Consider the following 21,272-nt stretch of genomic DNA (forward strand, 5'->3'; position numbering starts at 1 on the left):
TGCAGGAGGCAGCCAAGCTATGTTTCTCTCTCACATCGATATTCCTATCTCTCTCTCCCCTTCTGCTTTCTCTGAAAAATCAAAAAAAACACTTGAGTTAAAAAAATAAATAGCCCCTGGCCGGTTTGGCTCAGCAGTTAGAGCGTCGGCCAGCGGACTGGAGAATCCTGGGTTCAGTTCCCGCTAAGGGCACGTACCTGAGTTGCAGTTTGTCCCCGGCCCTGGTTGGGGTTGTGTGGGAGGCAGCCAATTGATGTCTCTCTCTCACATCGATGTTTCTCTCTCTCTTCCTCCCTCTCTCCCTCCCACTCTATCTGAAGATAAATGCAATAATAAATAAATAAGAAAAAGCAGCCCTGGCCAGTTTGGCTCAGCGGTTAGAGCATCGGTCTGCGGTCCCGAGAGACCCAGGTTCGGTTCCCGCTAAGGGCATGTACCTCGGTTGCAGTTTGTCCCCGGCTCTGCTTGGGTTGTGCAGGTGGCAGCCACTCGATGTGTCCCTTTCACATCGATGTTTCTCTCTCTCTCTCTCTCCTCCCACTCTATCTGAATAAAAAATGGAAAAATGTCCTCGGATGAGGATTTTAAAAAAAAAGAACAAAGAAAAAGTAATCACCTCTATCAAACAAAACCCAAAGCAGAAAAACATGAGCTTATGGAGGAGAGACTGAGTATGTGGAAGAATTGAGAATGTGAGTTACACGAGCTCAGAGAAGGAAGAAGAAATCACAGAAAGCAAGTAAAATTAGAAACAGCAGATGACAGAATGAACACTCCTAAAAACACATCAAGAGACAGAAAAAATACATCACATGAGGAAATGGAACGGAATAAGGCATTTAAAAAGTTTAATGAGCCCTGGCTGGTTTGGCTCAGCGGTTAGAGCGTCAGCCTGTGGTCCAGAGAGACCCGGGTTCGGTTCCCGCTAAGGGCACGTACCTCGGTTGCAGTTTGTCCCCGGCCCTGGTTGGGTCGCCCGGGTGGCAGCCACTCGATGTGTACCTCTCATGTCGATCTCTCTCTCTCTCTCTCTCTCTCTCTCTCTCTCTCTCTCTTCCTTCCGCTCTATCTGAACAAAAAATGAAAAATGTCCTCGGGTGAGGATAAAAAAGAAAGAAAGAAAGAAAGAAACGGGAATTTATTTGCCAGGGAGGATGATCCCATCATACTTCTGCTGGAACCAATGCGTGGCCTCCTCTTTGCTGATTCTGTGTTTGGCTCCAATGCAGCCTGTCCTGCATTTCTTTCTTTTCTTTTTTTTCATCCTCACCCAAGGACATTTTTTTCATATTTTTGTTCAGATGGAGGGAGAGAGAGAAACATCGACGTGAAAGGGACACATCGAGTGTCTGCCACCTTCATGACCCAACCAGGGCCAAGGACAAACTGCATCCGAGGTACGTGCCCTTAGCGGGAACTGAACCCGGGTCTCTCGGGACCACAGGCCGACACTCTAACCGCTGAGCAAACCGGCCAGGGCCGTTGTGCATTTGTCTGTGATGCTGAGACCTGGCCTACCCCGCACCACACAGAAGTCCAGCCTGTAGATACCAATGTTTGGGTCATATTGGATCCCCAGATCGATGTGCTTGCTCCTGGATCCCAAATCTGAAGTTTCCAGCATCTGAGAAGTTATTTTCTCATAATTCATGCCCTCGCGCCTTTGGACCTTTCTCCAAGGTTTCTTCTGCCGTGGCCCATGGACGGGGCAGTGGACAGCAATCTGTTCGTGTCTCCTGATGCCAGAGGCTCTGACAGTGTCTCTGGCTTTGGAGAACACAGGAGTCTGGCCTGCGAGCTGCCCCAGGACCTTGGCTGCCCGGCCGTCTGTCTCCACTCTCCCAACACAGATGTTGAGGCGGAGCTTGCGGATGTGCGGTTCCCGCGTGGGGTTCTCCTTTCCACCTCCATCCCGCGAAAGCCCTTGAGAATTTTATGTGTCACTGTTTGTCTGGGAGGCCTCAAGGAAAACAGCTCGGGGTCTTGTTTCTTCCTCCACAGATGGAACGGGTCAACCGAAACTTACGACAGGTACCAAGGACGACACTGAGTATGAACCCCAAGGGGCTCAACGTGTAGGGTGACGGGGAGCAAGTGCCCCATTATAAGGCTGCCATGATGGAGAACAGGAAGAGAGAGCCCAGGAACCTTTTTTTTTTTTTTTATCCTCACCCAAGGACATTTTTCCATTTTTTGTTCATGTAGAGTAGGAGGGAGAAAGAGGGAGAGAGAGAGAGAAACATCAACATGAAAGGGACACATCGAGTGGCTGCCACCCGCACGACCAACCAGGGCCAGGGACAAACTGCAACCGAGGTACGTGCCCTTAGCGGGAACCGAACCCGGGTCTCTCTGGACCACAGGCCGACGCTCTAACCGCTGAGCCAAACCGGTCAGGGCCCAGGAACCTTCTTGAAGGAAGGACTTCAGAACCAGCCTCAGCAGCCACAGTGCCCCTGGAAAAGGGTGGCGGGGAACAGGACCCCATTAATATAGAACTAAGTCATAAGCAAGGGCTAAGACCATGACTTCAGAATGCAAATGAAATTAGATGATTCTCCCAAAGGTTCAGAAGGGAAAGGGGGGAGAAAAAGGGATTTCTTCATCTTTATAGATATGAATAAATGACATTTATTTTTTAAAATCCTCACCCGAGGATTTTTTTCCATTTTTGTTCAGATAGAGTGGGAGGGAGAGAGAGAGAAGCATCGACGTGAGAGGGGCACATCGACTGGCTGCCTCCCTCACAGTCCCAACCAGGGCCGGGGACGAACCGCAACCAAGGCACGTGCCCTTGACTGGAATCGAACCCGAGACTCATTGGTCTGTGGGCCGACACTCTAACCGCTGAGCCAAATCAGCCAGGGCAATAAATGATATCATTTAAAGATAAAAATTCAAGTAGGAGATGTAAATATATTTCAAGTAAATATTTAGAAGCATAACAACATTAGTTAAACTGGGTGAGGAGGAACAGGAAGAGGATACAGTGGGGGAATACAGTTCATCTCATCGTGACTCACGACGGCATTCCTTAAGTAAAGAGAGGACGTATTACATGAAATTATGACTATATAATTTGACTGGATTAAATGATCGACAAAACACTTCCATAGACCAAAGGAAACAAGCCACATGGTGAACGGTCCTTCACAGCTATAAAAGCAAAAGAAATACCGATAACTTCACTGAACTGAGTAAGCATATCATCGTAGCTGTAACTGAACATTTCTTCAGTTTACTTGTTAAAGCGCCTGAGCTGGAGGCGCAGGTGAGGGGATTGGGAGGCGGTGTGAGGAAGAGCATGAGCTGGAGAGGTGAGCAAGGGTGGAACCCCCAGTGTGGGCCTGGCAGCAGGGAAGCCACCGGCTGGGCATCTCTGTGCCCTGGGGTATCGTTAAAATACCACCCCGTGGTGGTTGAAACATCTGGGCGCAGGCATCTAGGAAGGTTTCTTTCGTGGGGCCGAGCTGGCTGGCTGCTCCTGCCAGATCTGATCAAATGGGAAACCTGCCCTGGCGGGTTTGGCTCAGCGGTTAGAGCGTCGGCCTGTGGTCCAGAGAGACCCAGGTTCGGTTCCTGCTAAGGGCACGTACCTCGGTTGCAGTTTGTCCCCGGCCCTGGTTGGGTCTTGTTGTAACCCAGGAGAATCAACCTCACTTGGACACAAAGTAATATTGAATATTAGGAGCTTTATTACCTGGGCAGGGACTGCAGCCCCGAGCTCAGGGGGAGGGCTGCTTATATAGGACAGGGGTCACTCAAGAGTTTAGCAGAGCAAGCAAGCTGCGTGCACAGAAGCGGTTATCAGCAGTTAGCAGCTGCACAAGTTGTTTACTTTATATTTCTTCACATTTACTAGACCCCAGCCTTGAATGTCTCATTGTCCCGTCTGGCATCTCCTGATTAGTTAAGCTCATGGTCAATACTTGTGGTCATGGCTGATGCATACCTTTCTCTTCAAGATTTTTCTTGCAAAAACAACTCGGGTTCAAGGAACCCAGAAGTTCCTTCTTCTAGGGGGTGGAGAATTGCTGGGTTGTAACAGGTCGTGCAGGCGGCAACCACTCGATGGGTCCCTTTCAGGTCGGTGTTTCTCTCTCTCTCCCTCCCACTCTGTCTGAACAGAAGATGGAAGAATGTCCTCGGGTGAGGATAATGAAAAGAAAGGAACCTGCTGAAGCTACTCCTGCCCAGGAAGGACAGGTGGGGGCTGTGCCCTGGGCAGGGATCGAACTTTGTTCCTCTGAACCTGAGGGCTGCGCTGTGCTTAGCTTCTGCCAGGCGGGCCTCCACCTCCCATCCCTGGCCTCTGCCTCCAAGCACTTGGCCTGTGGGTCCTCAGAAGAGCCATGGACCCCACAGGTGAGCAGGGAGGGACAAGGGCTCCAGAGCCGGCGTGGTGAGGACAGCGGGCAGGGTGGGAGCAGAGGGTCTGGGAAGCTGCGTGTGTGTGTGTGTGTGCGTGTGTGTGTGTGTGTGTGTGCGCGCGCGTGCACTTAGGCAGGGATGATGATGGCGCCTAGGGAAGTAAGAGACAGATTGTGGCCAGGCCCAAGTCTGCAGGTGGAAGTTCCTCCCATCCCCCTCTCCTGGGCTCTTTTCTCTACCTGTTGGGGCCCAGAGGACAAAGCCAGAGATCAGCAAGGGGGTTCCCCCCTTTTGCGAAGTCTGTTTGTGAGAAAGCAGGTCCAGGCCTCTGAGGAGCTCAGAGACACTGCCTGCGCTGGTAGGGGGAACGCAGGGCACCTGCTGCGGGGGGGGGGGGGGGGGGGGGGGCGTGGGAGAGGGAGGGGAAAGGAAGGGACAGATCATCACCTGGCCCCTTCCTGCCCTGACTCCTCCCCTGCTCAGGAAGGTGGGGTCTGCTCCACATTCTTGGGGAGGGTGGGCGGCCCTCCCCACAGCAGGTGATCTCTACCTCTTCAGCTGAGAAATGGAGGCTGCTGTCTGTCCCTGTACAGCCTGGGGACACTCCAGGTCTGTCTTGCCAGAGTAAGTGGCGGCAGGTGGGGAAATGGCTCTGGGGTCCTCGGGACCCCTTCAGGGAAGACCCAGTGCCGTCCGCTTGAGAAGCAGGCTCAGGGAAAGGCCCCATGGTTGGCCCGCCTGCGCCCACCCCTGCTCCAGTGACCAGGGCGGTAAGGCTCCGAGCCTTGTCTGCGTGTCTGTTCTGCCGCAGGCCCAGGCCCTGCTCACTCGCTCTCTCATCTGGGACCCTTTGCAAGGCCCTGGCACACAGTGCAGCCCCCGTGAACCTTCCAGAACGGCAGTCCTAAGCACATGCCCAGCGTCATGGGTGTGAAGACGAACCCAGCGGGGCCACACTGCAGTCCCTGGAGTCTCCCCTACCTCTACCAGTGCAGGAAGGCAGGGGTTCCCAGGGGTTCCCGGGGTTCTGGGCTTTCCTGTCCCTGCGCAGCCCAGGGGCCAGGAGGAAGTGGCCTGGGGAGACGCTGGGAGGGCCCAGGGAGGAAATGACAGGCACGATCCCTCTGTCTGTTCCCTCCGGGCTCAGGACGGGGACTGGCTGTGGGGCCCTGCCTGAGCCTTCAAGGAGGGGGCATGAGGGTCCGTCTGCCAGCCGGGCCAGGCCGGGGAAGCCAGTGCCCGAGGAGTGCGTGTGTCCCTAGAAGAGAAACCCCCGTGCTGGACGCTCCTTTTTATGGAGCTGGGTCATCACACACATGGGACTGGGCCTGAGGCAGGGCCCCCTGACCGAATCCTGTCCCCAGTCTGGCTGAGAGGGCTGTGCCAGGTGTTTGCTGTTCAACTTTGTGCGTATTTTCCGAAGAGTTCTGAGAGTCTGCCCTTCCAAAGCAGAGAGCCCACGCGTGGATGGTGGCTGGTGGCTGGTGGGAAGGGCTACCAGCGTCAGCGCCAGCCCAATCTCATAGCCCAGAAGGCACGAAAACTGAGCAGAGTCCGGGCGCTCCTGCGCAGGTGGTTCCCTGCTGCCGTCATTCTCCATGGCTCCTGCCCATCTGCCCCTCCCTGCTTGCCCGTCTCCTCCCCTGTCTGACTTTTGCCCACGGGCCCAGCCCTCGGCGCTCCCTCCCTCCCTGGGCTCGTGTCCAGGTCCAGAGCATGCCTGTCCTACCCACTTTGCGTGCTGGGGCACAGGAGAGTTCCTTGTACATCCTAACCGAAACGTGAGCTGATGGGACCCTTGGGACCCTCGGGCTCACCGGGGCCAGCCTGCTCTGTTTCAGAAGCAGAAGATGAGTAAGGGGCTCAGAAAGTCAAATGGAAAATGCCAGAACCCAGCCCAGCCCCCAGCCCTGAATTAGGGCCAGCTGTGCTGCACAAGGCGTGGGCTGAGCTTCCGTCCACAGCGATCTGCTGGTGTGTGCCAGGTCCTGTCTAGAGAGGGGGACAGGAGTGTCAGAACACACACCACCAGTAGCCCTGGCAGGCTAGACCCCACGCAGGGAACGTCCATTCTTTTATTACCATAAAGTACACATAATAGAAAATTGCCCATCGCGACCATGTTAAGTGCACAGCTCAGTGGCATTGGTACATTCCCCTTGCTGTGCAAACGTCACCACCATCACCTCCAGGACCTGTTTGTTTTCCCACACTGGAACTCTGCACCCATTGAAGGCTCACTCCCCCCTGCTCCCCCAGCCCCTGCACCCGCCACTGTCCAGTCATGAGCTGCATCACGACAAACCGTGTTTCGGACGATGGCGGGCCTCATAGACAACATGAGATTATAATGGCCAACCAATTCCTATCTCCTAGTGACATCATAGCCAGTGTGTGTGTGTGTGTGTGGTGATGCTGGTGTAGACAACCTGCAGCCCTGCCTGTCCTGTAAAGTGTAGCACACACAGTACGTAGAGCACATCAGCCTTGGTGATGTCAACAGCCGTGGTCCTGGTTTATGCACTGCTGTGCTACACTGCGTCTCTGGTTTGCATCGTTTTCTCTCGTCCATGGCTTCACCTCGGGTGGTTTTGTACAGGAACACGCCACACAGGCTTGTAGCCCGGGAGCAACAGGTCGGCACGCAGCCGGGCGGTGCGCTAGGTTTGCGCCACGAGACCGCCTAACAGCCATTTCCTAGCGCGACCCCTGTCATGTGGTGCCCACATGTGGAGGGATTCGGTTCCTCTAGGTCTATGGTCACTGCCTGCTGGGTATATCTTTTACTGTCCTTGCACACGGGACCTATTTGTATCTTTGTTTCTAAAATATGTCCCGTTGACCGCTTAGAGTGGAAGCTTTTCTTTAGACAATTTCTGCCTTTGATGGCGTGTTCGATGTTATCTGTGGTTGGATTTCCATCTGCCATTTAGCTATTGGTTTTCTGTGTGTTTTGCAAATTTTTACTCTTTTACAATCTTTTTTTTTTTTTTTCCTTTGGTATGTGCCCCTAGCGGGAACCGAACCCAGGACTCTCTGGTCCGCAGGCCAATGCTCCAACCACTGAGCCAAACCAGCCAGGGCATTTTACGATCTTCTTTCATATTAAATAGATATTTTCCAACCGCTGAGCCAAACCAGCCAGGGCATTTTACGATCTTTCATATTAAATAGATATTTTCTAGAGTATCATTTTAATACCTTTGATCTTTAAAAAAATTTTTTTTTCTTCATTGATTTTTTAGAGACAGAGGAAGGGAGAGGAAGAGAGAGATAGAAATATCAATGAGAGAGAACATCCATTGGCCGCCTCCTGCATGCCCCCCACTGGGGATTGGACCCACAACCCGGGCATGTGCCCTGACCAGGAATCAAACTAGCGACCTCTCGGTGCAGGGTTGATGCTCAACCACTGAGCCACACCAGCCGGGCAATACCTTTGCTATTTTTAAGGATGTCTTTTTTTTTTATCCTCACCTGAGGACATTTTGCATTTATTTTCACATAGACTAGGAGGGAGAGAGGGAGGAAGAAAGAGAGAGAAACATCGATGTGAGAGAGACACATTGAGTGGTCGCCACCCACACGACCCCAATTGGGGCCGGGGACAAACTACAACTGAGGTACATGCCCTTAGCAGGAACCAAACCTGGGACTCCCTGGTCTGTGGGCCGATGCTCCAACCGCTGAGCCAAACCAGCCAGGGCAAGGATATCTTTTTATGTTATTTTTCATAGTGGTTACTCTGGAGGCTGTGCATTTTAATTTATGCAATTTACTTCATTCACTACTAGTTTAATTTCAGTAGAATACAGAAACTTCAATATGGCTCCTTTCTTTCCTTCTGATTTGTGGTTTGTAGTATTATTTTCATATATGTTAATTCAATATGTGTTATGAACTCAGAAATACTGTCTTACAATGATCACTTTAAACAATCTTATTTCTGCCCTGGCCGGTTTGGCTCAGCGGTTAGAGCATCGGCCTGCGGTCCGGAGAGACCCGGGTTCGGTTCCCGCTAAGGGCACGTACTTCGGTTGCAGTTAGTCCCCGGCCCTGGTTGGTCGTGCGGGTGGCAGCCACTCGATGTGTCCCTTTCACGTCGATGTTTCTCTCTCTCTCTCTCCCTTCCACTCTATCTGTACAAAAAAAAAAAGTAAAAAAATAAAAAAAATAAAAAAAAAAAAAACAATCTTATTTCTTTTACTTCAAGTAGACAAAAAGGGAGAAAATCTTTGTGAAGTCTTTTATTTTTAAACTGTATATTAGCCATTTGCCTTACTCTCCGTTTCTCTGTGTGTTTGAGTTGTTGTCTGATGATACTTATTTGCTCAGTATTCCTTCATTTCATGCTCTTCACTTTGCTCTATTATTGTCATGCACATTACATCTTGTTATGCTATAAACCCAACTAAGTCAGCCTCTAAAGGCTAGGGGATACAAAGTCACCACATAAATCAGCTGCATTTCTGTATACTTGCTACAGTCAATCAGACAAAGAAATTTTTAAAAAGCCATTTACAACTGTATCAGGCAACATGAAACACTTAGGGATGAATGTATCAAATTAAGAGCAATATCTATACAATGAAAACCACAACACATTGCCAGAGAAATGTAAGAAGACCTAACAAGTGGAGAGATAGACTATGTTCATGGATCAGATGGCTTACTGTTGTTAAACTATTGCTTCTCTCCAAATTGATCTATGGAATTACATAATCCCAACCAAAAGTCCAGAAGGTATTTCTATAAAAATTGACAAGTGGATTCTACAATATACACGGAAATGCAAAGGTCTCAGAATACCCAAAACAATTTTGAAAAAGAAAAACACGGTCAGACGCAAAACACCGGGCATACCGCAGGAGCGCAGGAGAGGCCACGAACTACGTTCGCAGCTGTTTTCGAGTTCTCTTAGACACAATGAGCAAAGCTCACCCTCCCGAGTTAAAAAAATTTATGGACAAGAAGTTGTCATTGAAATTAAATGGTGGCAGACATGTCCAAGGAATATTGCGGGGATTTGATCCCTTTATGAATCTTGTGATAGATGAATGTGTGGAGATGGCAACTAGTGGGCAACAGAACAACATTGGAATGGTGGTGATACGAGGAAATAGCATCATCGTGTTAGAAGCCTGGGAATGAGTATAAAGAATGGCTGTGTTCACCGGAGAAATCAACTGCTTTCACTTGTCCCCTCTCCACAGCACCTGCTTTACTACAATATAAAAATAGAATTGTGTCCATTTTCACATTGAATTTTTGTTAAATAAACTTTTGTATTGGTAAAAAAAAAAAAAAGAAAGAAAGACACATGTTTAGGGCTTACACTCCCTTATCTCAAGACCTCGTCTAGAGCTACAGTAACCAGTGCAGGTTGGTATTAGAATAGACCTGCAGATCACTGGTCCAGAAATAGATCAACACACAAATAATTTTCAATAAGGTGCTGAAGAATAAAATGAGGAAAGGAAAACATTTTTAATTCAAGTGACAGAAACTACTGGGTATCCATATAGAAAAAGAAAAAGAGCTCAGCCGGTGTGGCTCAGTGGTTGAGCATTGACCCATGCACCCAGAGGTCACTGGTTTGATTCCCAGTCGGGGCACATGCCCAGGTTGTGGGCCCGACCCTCAGTGGGGGGAATACAGGAGGCAGCCAACTGATGTTCTCTCTGATCGATGTTTTTATATTTCTCTTCCTCTCCCTTCCTCTCTCTCTATAATCAACAAAGAAAAAATTAAAAAGAGAAAAAGAAAAAATAACCTCAATTCTTCACACCATATACAAAAATTATAACAGTTCTGAAAAAATTTTTCATGACATCAGGGTTTGCAAAAATGTCATAGATGACGCAGGGGGGAAGCTCAAATCATAGAAAAGATAAATTAGACAACTGTATCACAGTTAAAACTGACTTCAGGCCAGGCAGCTCTGTTGGGTCAGTAGCGTGCAGGGCTTCCCCTCGGTGTGTCCCCAGCTGGTCCGGGGATCCTGGCACCACCTCCATGGCGGCTCCACCCTGTGGACTGGACATCATGAAGCACCTGCCATACTTCTGCTGCGGCCAAGTGGTGTGGGGCTTTGGCCATGGCTCCAAGCAGCTGGGCACTCCCACAGTTAACTTTCCTGAACAAGTAGTAGATAATCTTTCAGCTGATGTATCCACTGTCTTGTATTGTATTGTATTGTTCTCACCCGAGGACATCTTTCCATTTTTTGTTCAGACAGAGTAGAAAGGAGAGAGAGGTAGAGAGAGAGAAACATCGACGTGAAAGGGACACATCGAGTGGCTGCCTCCCACAGGGCCCAACCGGGCCGGGGACAAACTGCAACCGAGGTACATGCCCTTAGCGGGAACTGAACCCGGGTCTCTCTGGACCACAGGCCGATGCTCTAACCACTGAGCAAAACTGGCCAGGGCTCCACTGGCATTTATTATGGACGAGCCAGTATTGGAAGTGGAGTTGTCCATGAGATGGTGGTGAGCATAGGGTGGAACCCACACTACAACGATACAAAAGTCCACGGACACTTACATCATGCCTTCAGAGAGGACGTTTGTGGGAAATCCTCCATGTGACCACCGTTGGTACCTCCGACCGGAAGAGAACTTGGATTCTAAAGTCACTAATTTCAGCTGTTCAAGGTGACATTGGGGAAGCTAAGAAATGACTAGATTTACCAAAACATTTGAAACTCAAAGAAGACAATTTCTTCCAGCTTCCTAAAAGCAAAATAATGAATGGCCACTGGTGAACAACCATCTTACCGATTCATTCACTGTTTTCCAGTATTTTACTGCTCATAACTACGCAGTCTCATCTTGGTTATATTTTAAAAACCAAAAATGTTCCCATAGCTGTGAATTAGTTTACACAGCACGATGTAATTATCATTATGCCTCATGTTCAATTAAACCCATCATGTATGGCACTAAAAAGATTCATTTTAAAAATCAAGATTCTTTTTATGTAATATGTGGACTAAAATTTACCACTAGAAATAAATAAATTAAATTAAATTTACCACTAGAAAGGTCTTAAGTGTTTCATAAGGGAAATGAAATGTATACAGCTATGTATATACATTTCCGTAGTATACTGTATCCATTTACAATGTATGAGTCACTAGTTTGAAATGAAAATGAATACTCATGGTAAAATACTAGCGTGTCTGTGCTTGTATAGTGTGTGCTGCTGAACAGAGAGGGCTTAGAAAAGTACATGTAGTTCCCTGGCCGGTTTGGCTCAGCGGTTAGAGCGTCGGCCTGTGGTCCAGAGAGACCCGGGTTTGGTTCCCGCTAAGGGCACGTACCTCGGTTGTAGTTTGTCCTCGGCCCCGGTTGGGGTCATGCAGGTGGCAGCCACTCAGTGTGTCTCTCTCATATCGATGTTTCTCTCTCTCTCTCCCTCCCTCTCTCTCTTCTGCTCTATCTGAGGATAAGTGCAAAAATGTCCTCAGGTGAAGATTTAAAAAAAAAAAAATGTAAATGTAGTAAACAGAGGTTTGATAGTTTATTCTAAACCTCAGGGGGAAAATTCATACTTTGCATTTCTGATATTTTGCGCATTAATATATTACCACAAACATGAAGACTTGTGAAATTTTAATTAGTCATTTCTTTTATGAAGTCAAATTGTTGTAGTATGTTCATTTTTTTCTCGCAGCTGCCTCAGCTCTGATTAACCTGGACTCCTGCAGCCTATCAGTTTGTCTGTCTTTTTTTCTTTATTGATTTTAGAGAAGAAGGGAGAGATAGAAACATCAATGAGAGAGGACATCGATTGGCCACCTGCTGTGTGCCCCACACTGGGAATCTGGCCCCCAACCTGGGCATGTGCCCTGACCAGGAATCTAACCGGCGACCCCTTGGTGCAGGGTCGACGCTCATCCACGGAGCCACACCGGCGGGGCACCAGTTTCTTAACACAAAATACTTGTTTTTCTCCCTAGGGAAAATGTTTAAGAGCCAATTAAACTATGAAATAGCAAGTTATTTCTATTGAAGGTGATTATATGTTCCTGAGCAAACACACTGTTGTGTCTAGACAACGGAATTTAATGATAAGAGTGCTTGTAGCGTGGGGGAAGGTATAAAGAATTTAGTTTTAGTTAAATAATCTTCTTACTATGCATTTTTCTTCCAAACAACTAAGAAGTGACGCTCAACCACGGAGCTACACCGGCCGGGCTAAATCTATATTTTAAAGACTTTTAGAAGGAAACATGGAATAGTCTTTCAAAATGGAAGCAAGTGATTCCCCGCCCCTGGTGGGGTCAGCACTGGACGTACAGAGTGCTGTCAGGGGGTCCTGTCAGTCTCCAAGGAAAGGGGGTGCTCAGTGGAAAGAGGCCATGGGGGGGCCGGGTACCTGGGAGTCAGGGGCCCCCTGGGGGGGGTGCTGGGAGGGAGACCCAGCTGCCCCTCGCAGGGAGAGAGGAGAAATGTCTGCATTTGGGCAGGGTCTAACAGGGGCCCCGGTGATGCTCCAAACCCACCTGCAAGGGTGGGGGGCTTGGGGGGACCCAGGCCCGTGCACCGTGACGCCCGCATCACCAGGAGACAGACACGGGCCTGGAGGGGAGGAGAGTGGGTGATCGGGTCTCCACCGCTGTTTTCCAGAAAAGTCCAAGTGCCGCTCCCTTCGTCCTCTGGCCTTTCTCCTGACCGTGCTCGTCCTGGTCTTCCTCAGGTAAGAAGCCTGCGGGACCCTCTGGGTCTGCCGGGCTTGGGAGAAGCAGCAGCAGGAGCAAAGCAGGTTCTGTTGCCCCGGAGCTGTCCCCGGTCCCCGGATCACAACAGCAATGACGGGACAGATGACAGGCGCCTCAGGCCCCACCGATGGTCCCAAGCTTCACACTCCCTCTTACTGAGGCCTCACCTTGTGAGGAGCCGTCTCCCCCCACGCCACCAGTGGGGAGGCGCGGCAGGCCGGGAAGTCCCCGCGGCCGGGAGTGGGGACGGGCAGCGGAGGGGCTGTGCTGTCAGCTGCTTCCAGGGGGAGCAGGTGCTGCCACAGGGAGGAGGTCACCTGGCCGCTCTACTGGGGGCGGGGACCCTGCCAGGAACCTGTCCCTGGGCAGCCTCGGACCGGCTGGCCGTGCACAGGGACCCCTCCAGCGGCGGCAGGGGCTCACAGGGGAGCGGTGGCCCCGGTAATTGGCCCTCCTTGGGCCCAGTCCCCTGAGCTTTGGGGAGAATTCCCCTGGCCCTGCCCGAGGTCCAGCAGCTGCTCTGGGAGCGCTGGGCCCATGACCTGGGTGCACCGCCTGCTGTCCCTGGAGAAGGTCCCAGGCCGTCCCAGGACCGTGCTCCTCACAAGGGCCCTGGGGCGGGCTCTTCCGCAGCGCTGGGGTCCTGAGCCCAAGAATTCCGGTGCTGGGGACCAGACCAGGAGGAGCAGGGTGAGTGCGTGAAGGGCGGGGTCCACGCCCCTGACAGCCTGGGTCCAGGTTTGTGCTCTATGGGTCTTTGCACCCACTGAGCCCCCTGCCGGACCTATTCTCTCCTCCTGCTCTCGGCATCGGGCCAGCCCCGCCTTGTATCAGCTAGTTGGGTGGTTCCCAGATCAGTGTCCTCAAGAGACACAAAGCTGCATCCCTTTGAGGACCGGGCTGTAGAAATCTACAGCATCAGCATTTGATTGGTTAGAATCTGGAAACCGAGGCCAGCCATGTGCAGGGCTAGGGATCGGGCCACCTCACGCGAGGAGGGTCAGCGCGCCGACACCTTTAAACCACCACCTGCTCGGTCTCGGCTCCGCAGCGGCTGGTGAACGCGGGCCCTACGGCTCAGCAGAGGGCACCCCTCCTCCGACTGCGGTGTCTCATGTCCCCGAATTAGACATGCAGGGACACAGGCCAGCACCAGCCCACTGCCCAGGGAGGGCATGTTTAAGACGAAGTCCGTGTCCTCACTCCAGGCCACCCCATCCCCTGAGCGTGGCCCTGAGTTGTCCTGCTAAAAGCCCTCTGTTCTCACTCCGCAGCGAAGTTGCTACAAAGCCAGCCGGCCAGCAAGTTGTGAAATTACCGAGGTACAGTGACTTCCTCTGGGTCCTCCCGGCGGGACGCCTGCCCTCCAGCCGAAGGGTGTGTGGGAGACAGAGGCGGGGGTTCTGGGGACAGGCCATCTGTCCTCCTGTGCTCCCCCGGAGACGACGGCCCTGCTCCAGCCCCGGGCACTCCTCCAGGCGGAAGGCAGAGGCCTCAGTCACTCTCCGCCGCCACCCCTGCCCCTGCGAGGGACCTGCAGAGAGCTTCCGGAAACTCAGGCCACGCTTGCTGTTTTGCAGGATGGTTTATCCCCAGCCCCGGGCGCTGACACCCTCGTGAGTACATTGATTGGGATTCACCGTCACTCGCGACACTGCAGGGAAGTCCCACTGGAATCTCCCCTGGAACCGGCTCTGCCCATCCTCCCTCTGGGCCGCCTGGATCCGGGCCTGGCGCCCCCAGAGCTTCTCTGCCTTTCCTCCCTGTGGCCCCCTCTCCTCTTTCCTGCCCCTCATTCGCCCAAGAAAGCGCAGAGGGTGAGGGGCCTCCTCGCAGGGGCTCCCGCTTGGCTGGGTCCCGGCTGCCCCTGGGGTCCCCAGGGTGCAGTATCTGGTCCGTGGAGGGGATCTGCACAGTTTGTACCTGGTAGGTTTCCTGCGGATGCCAAGTCCTCTGGAAGGAGGTCAGCCCCGGGCGCAGAGGCGATGGGCAGAGTGGGGGTGCCCCGTGGGCGGTGAGCAAGGGGACGCGCGTCTTTACCCTCCTGCCAGCTCACACGTTGCCATGGTGCCCTCTCGCGGTGCAGAAGGAGAGATGTCCTTGTCCTGACCCCCTGGCTAGCCCCCATCATCTGGGAGGGCACCTTCAACATTGACATCCTGAATGAGCAGTTCCGGCTCCAGAACGTCACCGTCGGGCTCACCATCTTTGCCATCAAAAAGTAAGGAGGTGGCACAACAGAGGGCAGAGACCAGAGGTGGAAGGGACAGGTCCATCAGGGTCTGTCTTTGTGTCCAGGGCAGAGTGGGGGGGTCCTGCCCTGTCCCCCAGAGCGGCAGATGTGAAAGCCCAGAGCCCGCATTCACAGGGCAGGGGCCGGCATGACTTTCGGGATGAGCTCTGGAGTCGGGCTGGATCTCAGCATGCGGGTGGGGGTACCTGCGTGTGCCCTGCTCAGCCACTGTGCTCACCTTCCCTGTGAGGACTTCACTAACCGGCCACGTGCCGGGCAGGCACAGGGGAGGCACCTCAGTGCTGCCCGAGAAAGTCAGGGTCGCTGGGGGCTCAGCACACTGTGGCTGTCCTCACGGTGGGGCAGGTGACCCTGGGAGACCTCAGGAGAGAACCAGCCATCAGAGGCATTTGAAGAAGACACCCCCGGGTGGGGGAGACCTATGAACTGGGCCTGACCCTGCACCCTGGACTGCAGTTGGGGCCAAAGCAAGCTCTCTCATTTTCCTGGGGTCCACCTCTTCCCTCCCTCCCCATGTGCTGGACCCGGTCCATAGTGCAGGAGGTGGGTGAGTTCATGGGGGACCCCTCTTGGGACTACCAGCAGTTTGCTGGGGACCCTGTCAGCAAGACACCCTGCAGTGTTTGAGGGAGGACCCTTAGGGGTAGAAAAGGCAGTGTGGAGCCCCCACTTAAAATGAGGGTACTGGTGGCTTGGCCCTCCTGGGTTCAAGCTGGGCCAGGAGGTGCTCAGCTGAGGCCAGGTAAGGGTGGGGGGTGGGCAGATCTCCTCCCAGGACCACAGCACAGGGTGCGACCCCGCTCCAGCTCTGCTGCCATCTCTCTAGGCCTTCTGGGAGTTGACACAACGGAATGCACTACAAGCACACGCCGGTAGGAGTGAGGGGGAGCACAGCAAGGGAGCAAATGCTTCAGACCTCTGGATGCAGCCCAATTTATTTGCAGAGTGGTTCCCCAAGTTACATGTGGATCTACGTAAATTATTTCCTTGAGATGGCCTAGCCTTGTCTCTCAGGTTTTATGGTGGAAAGAGACTTCAAAGCTAAAAAATAACGAACCCAGAAGGTCCTGAGTCCTACAACTCATTGGCCACGCAAGGCAGTGTTCCCACCTTTGTCACGCAAACCTTATCTTATACACATGCAAATGAGGCATTAATTTGCACCCAAGGCGGTTTTCCTACCTTCCAGTCAAACCTGTCTGTCCACCCACTCACTTTGATCCTAGGCTGGCCAGGTTGTGAGAATGCACATCACAAGCTTAGAAATCGTCCGTCCACCAACCCCTCATCTCTACACTCTGCTGGCCCAGGGGCTGCTCCTGCTCCGACCACCTGAGCCTCGGGCCCTCCTTCATAGGATGGGGTGCTGACGGCCCCCATCTTTGGGAGCAGAGGATTAGGGAGGCCCCGCTGGCACTGGCTCAGGCCAGGCCAGGAAAGTGGCTGCTCCTTGAAGAAGGTGCTCAGGCTCCAGGGCCCCAGGGTTGGTGGCTCCACAGTGACGCCCTGCCCGTCCCTCTCCTGTCGCTGTAGGTATGTGGTCTTCCTGAAGCTGTTTCTGGAGACGGCGGAGGAGCACTTCATGGTGGGGCACCGGGTGATCTACTACATCTTCACCGATCGGCCGCAGGACGTGCCGCGCGTGCCCCTGCGCAAGGGCCGCCGCCTGGTGGTCCTCCAGGTCCCCGCTGCCGCGCGCTGGCAGGACGTGTCCATGCGCCGCATGGAGATGATCAGTGACTTCTGTGCGAGGCGCTTCCTGCGTGAGGTGGCCTTCCTGGTGTGCACGGACGTGGACATGCGCTTCCGTGACCACGTGGGCGTGGAGATCCTGTCCCCGCTCTTCGCCACCCTCCACCCCAGCTTTTATGGGGCCACTCGCCAGACCTTCACCTACGAGCGCCGGCCGCAGTCACAGGCGTACATCCCCATGGACCAGGGTGACTTTTACTACCTGGGGGGCCTCTTTGGGGGGTCGGTGTCCGAGGTTCACCGGCTCACCACGGCCTGTCACCAGGCCATGACGACTGACCGCGCCAACGGCATCGAGGCCGTTTGGCATGACGAGAGCCACCTGAACAGGTACCTGCTGGACCACAAGCCCACCAAGGTGCTGTCCCCGGAGTACCTGTGGGACGAGCAGTTGCTGGGCTGGCCAGCGGTCATGAAGAAGCTGAGATACGTGGCTGTGCCCAAGAACCATCAGGAAATCCGCAACCGCTGAGGGGTGGAGGAGGGCTGAGGGGGGCTGTGGGGGACCCAGCCTACCTAGGGTGTTACCCAAAAGGGTTAGTGATGTTTTCAAAGGAAAGGTAAAAGCTTGAAAAAGCAGAAACTGTGAAAATGTGTTGCTTGCATGACCTTTGCTCAGCCTTCTGTTGCCGAGTAACAGCCTTTTGGATCATCTGGAACCAACGACTCACCCAGCAGATGCAGGACGAGATTCCAGACCAGTCAACTGCAAAGGGGACAATGGGCCAGGCAGGTGACGTCGGCAGGAACTGCCGGAAGCTAGAAGCCTAGTCTATAACCTACACCCCAACTGTTATTCAAGGCTGACCCCTTTTCCGCTCAGCCCGCCTGCCCCCAGGCGCATGCAATAAAATCGTTTTGGACTTGGGTTGTGAATGTGATTTCCCGCCGGCTCAGACCTTTATTTGGTGCTGAAACCTGGGAGGTCTGTGAGGATCTTGAATCAGGGGCAACCACGGGCCCCCAGAGTCCTCTGGGCCTCCTGTTCAACCGGGATCGATCACATCCTCAGCCGGATATCTTCAGATAGAGTGCGAGGGAGAGGGGGAGAAGAGAGAGAGAGAAACATCCATGTGAGAGAGACACATCGACTGGCTGCCACCCACCTGACCCCAACAAGGGCCGGGGACAAACTACAACTAAGTTACGTGCCCTTAGCAGGAACCGAACCCGGAACTCTCCGGTCCACAGGCTGATGCTCTAACTGCTGAGCCAAACCAACCAGGGCTGCTCTTATCTTTTTTTCACTGATAGGGGCGGTGAGCCCCAAGGGACTCTCGCTTCTGGCACCAAGAGCTGGGCTGCACCAGCTGGGCACCACCTGCTCTGGGGACAGTGCCAGGTGGGGAGTGTACACCTGTCGATCCAAAATGCAGGTGTCTTAAGGCAAGTTCAGGGAGGCCAGAAACCTCCTGTGGAGCAGAAGGGCAAAAACTCCCTTGATGTTGATTCTCAGCAAAAAAACATACCGAGCGGGCACCACGTATACTATCTCTCACCATAACCTTACGAGGGGCGTCTGTAATCTAACTGCTCATGATGTGCCTGACCCTGCAATGGGGTTTGTATGTGCAAGCTCAGAGGGACTCATGCAATACCAGAGACATCATACCAGGGAAATTAGTCACTATCCAGGGTGCAGTTCTGCCGGAGGCACTAGCTCTCTCCTCCCTCTATGATGGTTTAATTATCCCAGCTTCATTAGGGTCGATCAAACACCTCCCTAGGCCCAAATATGACGGGACTACTTTGCTTACCAGCGGGAATGATGTTTTAGGTGCACTTAACATTTCTGCCCCAGGGAGGGATTGCTATTCAATGCCTCAACTCAGCAAAACAGGGTGGCTAATAGGCAGAAGGATATGTCACCCCAGCCAATACCTTACTCCATTCCCTCATCCTTAATTCAACCTCATCCAGCCCTGAACCCGGAAGCCAGCATAGGGCAAAAAGGGGTGTCGGACTCCTCACAGCCGGAGTCATAGCTGCAATGACCACTGGGGGCCTCATGGGAGCAATTAGTTATGATGCCATAACAGCTTTTATAACCCAGTAATTTTCCATCCCCTAGAAGAAGGAACTTCTCCTGGGTTCCTTGAACCCGAGTTGTTTTTGCAAAAATTCTTGAAGAGGAAGGTATGCATCAGCCATGACCACAAGGGTATTGACCATGAGCTTAATTAATCAGGAGATGCCAGACGGGACAATGAGACATGCAAGGCTGGGGTCTAATAAATATTAAGAACTATAAAATAAACAACGTTTGCAGCTGCTAACTGCTGATATTCGCTTCTGTACACGTAGCTTGTTTGCTCTGCTAAACTCTTGAGTAAACCCTGTCCTATATAAGCAACCCTCCCCCTGAGTTCGGGGCTGCAGTCCCTGTGCAGGTAATAAAGCTCCTAATATTCGAAATTACTTTGTGTCCGAGTGAGGTTGGTTCTCCTGGGTTACAACAACAGCAAAAACATAACCACCACCGTGGCCAATCAAGGTAGAGATACAGGTGAAATTTTCAAACTTCTGTCAAAATCCCTCAACTCTCTTGCCTGCATAGTAATAGATAATCGCATATGCACTAGACTATTTACTGGTCAAAGAAGGAGGTCTATCCATGATAGCAAATACATGTTGTTGCTTCTGTGTTAACTCAACCGGCCAGGTCGAGGAGAGGACACAATGAATTCTAGACAATGCCCAGTGGCTAAAGGAATTCAGCCAGGATCTCCTAGCCCAGCCTATCTGGACCAGTGTAGAAGCAGCCTTGCCTAAACTCTGCTGGCTTCTCCCCTTCATAGGGCCCCCAGCTTTAGTTTTATTATTGCTTTCGGACCCTGCCTCTTGCGCCTGATTACTAGGGTTGTACAAAATCGACTATAAATTCTAGTCAACCAGACAGTTGGACAATTTGTTGTAGCACAGGTAAAAGGACCCTTTAGCCCCATTCCCCAAAACGTTATCTAACAAATTCTTTTTAGGAGTCCATGAAGACCCCACACCTGCAGGAAGTAGACAAAGAGAAACTTCGCCCCTTTTCCCTTTTTATCATCATTGTGAAATGGAATGAAAGGGTTAGTAATGTTTTAAAAGGTAAAGGTAAACGTTTGCAAAAGGCGGAAACTGAAAAATTGTGATGCTTGCATGACCTTTGCTCAGCTTCTGTTGAATACAAATAAGGATTATCTGGATTATTTGCAAGACAATGACTCACCCAGCAGAAGCCAGATGAGCTACCAGACCAGTCTTACTGCAAAGTGGACAACGGGCCAGCGGGAACTGCAGGAAGCTAGAAGTAGAGTATATAACCTACACCCCAACTGTTATTCGAGGCTGATCCCTTTTCCGCTCAGCCCGCCTGCTTCCAGACACGCGCAATAAAATCGTTTTGCTCTGCGTTGGCCTTGCGTTGCGGATGTGATCTCCCGCCGGCTCAGACCTTTTACTGCCCCAGTGGATTGGAACCTTTATGACCATCAGCTGCCCGCCAGGCTCCTCAGGCCCCTCAGCTCGGATGAGTCAGGTGGGCCCAGCCCTCTTGACAAACAAGGGGTCCCAGATGAAGTCACTTCCAGGGCAGCTGGGCACCCGACCTCCGCTTTAGCCCCGATCACCTCTCTTCCAGGGTCCTGTCCTGCTCCTGGTGGCAGGAGGTGGAGGGGAGGTCGTATCAGGCAGGACCCTCATGGTGGGCGCCTGGCAGCCCGTCGGGCCCAAGGCACTGCCCACTGCCCTTAGAGAGCAGGACAGCCCCTTCCCGTCACCTCAGGCTACTCTCAGTTCACTCTGGACTGAAAGCAAGTATTTCTGGATGACAATAAGATGTTGCTAATTGTTAAGAAAACCCATGTCTTTTGCTCCAAAAGGACATCTGTGCCCCTTGGAGAGGCCCGTGCTTGGTGTGAAGTGCTGCATTTCTTCTCCCCGCTGTCCCCATTCCCACGCGAACACAGGGAAGCCACACGGCAGCAGCGTTCTTTTCTTCTGTGGTTGGTCGACTTGCAGAATTTCTTGGGGCTGTGCAGCTGTGAAAGGCTGTGGTTCTACGCAGCCTCACTTCCCCGTGGAAACCCCGCCCACCACCACGAAGCCCCGCCCCCAGCCCTGGCACCCACCCTCGTCCTTCCTACCAGTATGAGTGGGACACCGCTCCGTTCTCTGTGTGGAGTCCTC

General features: G+C 52.5%; 2 protein-coding genes and 2 pseudogenes across 7 annotated transcripts; 3 read left to right on the forward strand and 1 right to left on the reverse strand.

The window, feature by feature from the left end:
* Positions 1–1,138: 1,138 nt before the first annotated feature.
* Positions 1,139–3,229, reverse strand: LOC118629982 (annotated as a pseudogene).
* A 677-nt stretch (positions 3,230–3,906) lies between these two features.
* On the forward strand, positions 3,907–17,989 carry ABO (ABO, alpha 1-3-N-acetylgalactosaminyltransferase and alpha 1-3-galactosyltransferase). Of its 6 annotated transcripts, none has more exons than XM_036261061.1 (7): positions 3,907–4,365; positions 13,005–13,074; positions 13,730–13,786; positions 14,371–14,418; positions 14,677–14,712; positions 15,183–15,317; positions 16,884–17,984. In XM_036261061.1, the coding sequence occupies exons 1-7, from the start codon at positions 4,353–4,355 to the stop codon at positions 17,572–17,574; spliced, it is 1,050 nt and encodes a 349-aa protein (XP_036116954.1). In that variant the 5' UTR covers positions 3,907–4,352; the 3' UTR covers positions 17,575–17,984. The 6 variants fall into 6 exon arrangements, with proteins under 6 accessions (XP_036116954.1, XP_036116955.1, XP_036116957.1 ...); XM_036261059.1 differs by lacking the exon at positions 3,907–4,365 and adding an exon at positions 4,834–4,995 and having other exon boundaries at positions 15,148–15,317; positions 16,884–17,989; XM_036261063.1 differs by lacking the exon at positions 3,907–4,365 and adding an exon at positions 4,867–4,995 and having other exon boundaries at positions 16,884–17,982.
* On the forward strand, positions 9,252–9,536 carry LOC118629597 (small nuclear ribonucleoprotein G-like). The gene has a single exon (XM_036261065.1). It carries the CDS (start codon positions 9,298–9,300, stop codon positions 9,520–9,522), a length of 225 nt encoding a protein of 74 aa, XP_036116958.1. The 5' UTR covers positions 9,252–9,297; the 3' UTR covers positions 9,523–9,536.
* LOC118629922 lies at positions 10,417–11,137 on the forward strand (annotated as a pseudogene).
* Positions 17,990–21,272: the final 3,283 nt, after the last annotated feature.

The sequence above is a fragment of the Molossus molossus genome, unplaced genomic scaffold, assembly GCF_014108415.1.
Source record: "Molossus molossus isolate mMolMol1 unplaced genomic scaffold, mMolMol1.p scaffold_m16_p_14, whole genome shotgun sequence".
NCBI lineage: Eukaryota > Metazoa > Chordata > Mammalia > Chiroptera > Molossidae > Molossus > Molossus molossus.

Bases quoted from the DNA above. Each gene is read 5' to 3' on its own strand.
- ABO (XM_036261059.1), top strand. From the start codon at position 4,937: ATGGAGGCTGCTGTCTGTCCCTGTACAGCCTGGGGACACTCCAGGTCT. The intron at 14,713-15,147 runs GTGAGTACATTG...CCCTCCTGCCAG, and splicing joins CCCCGGGCGCTGACACCCTC to CTCACACGTTGCCATGGTGC. The intron at 15,318-16,883 runs GTAAGGAGGTGG...CTGTCGCTGTAG, and splicing joins ACCATCTTTGCCATCAAAAA to GTATGTGGTCTTCCTGAAGC.
- LOC118629597 (XM_036261065.1), top strand. From the start codon at position 9,298: ATGAGCAAAGCTCACCCTCCCGAGTTAAAAAAATTTATGGACAAGAAG.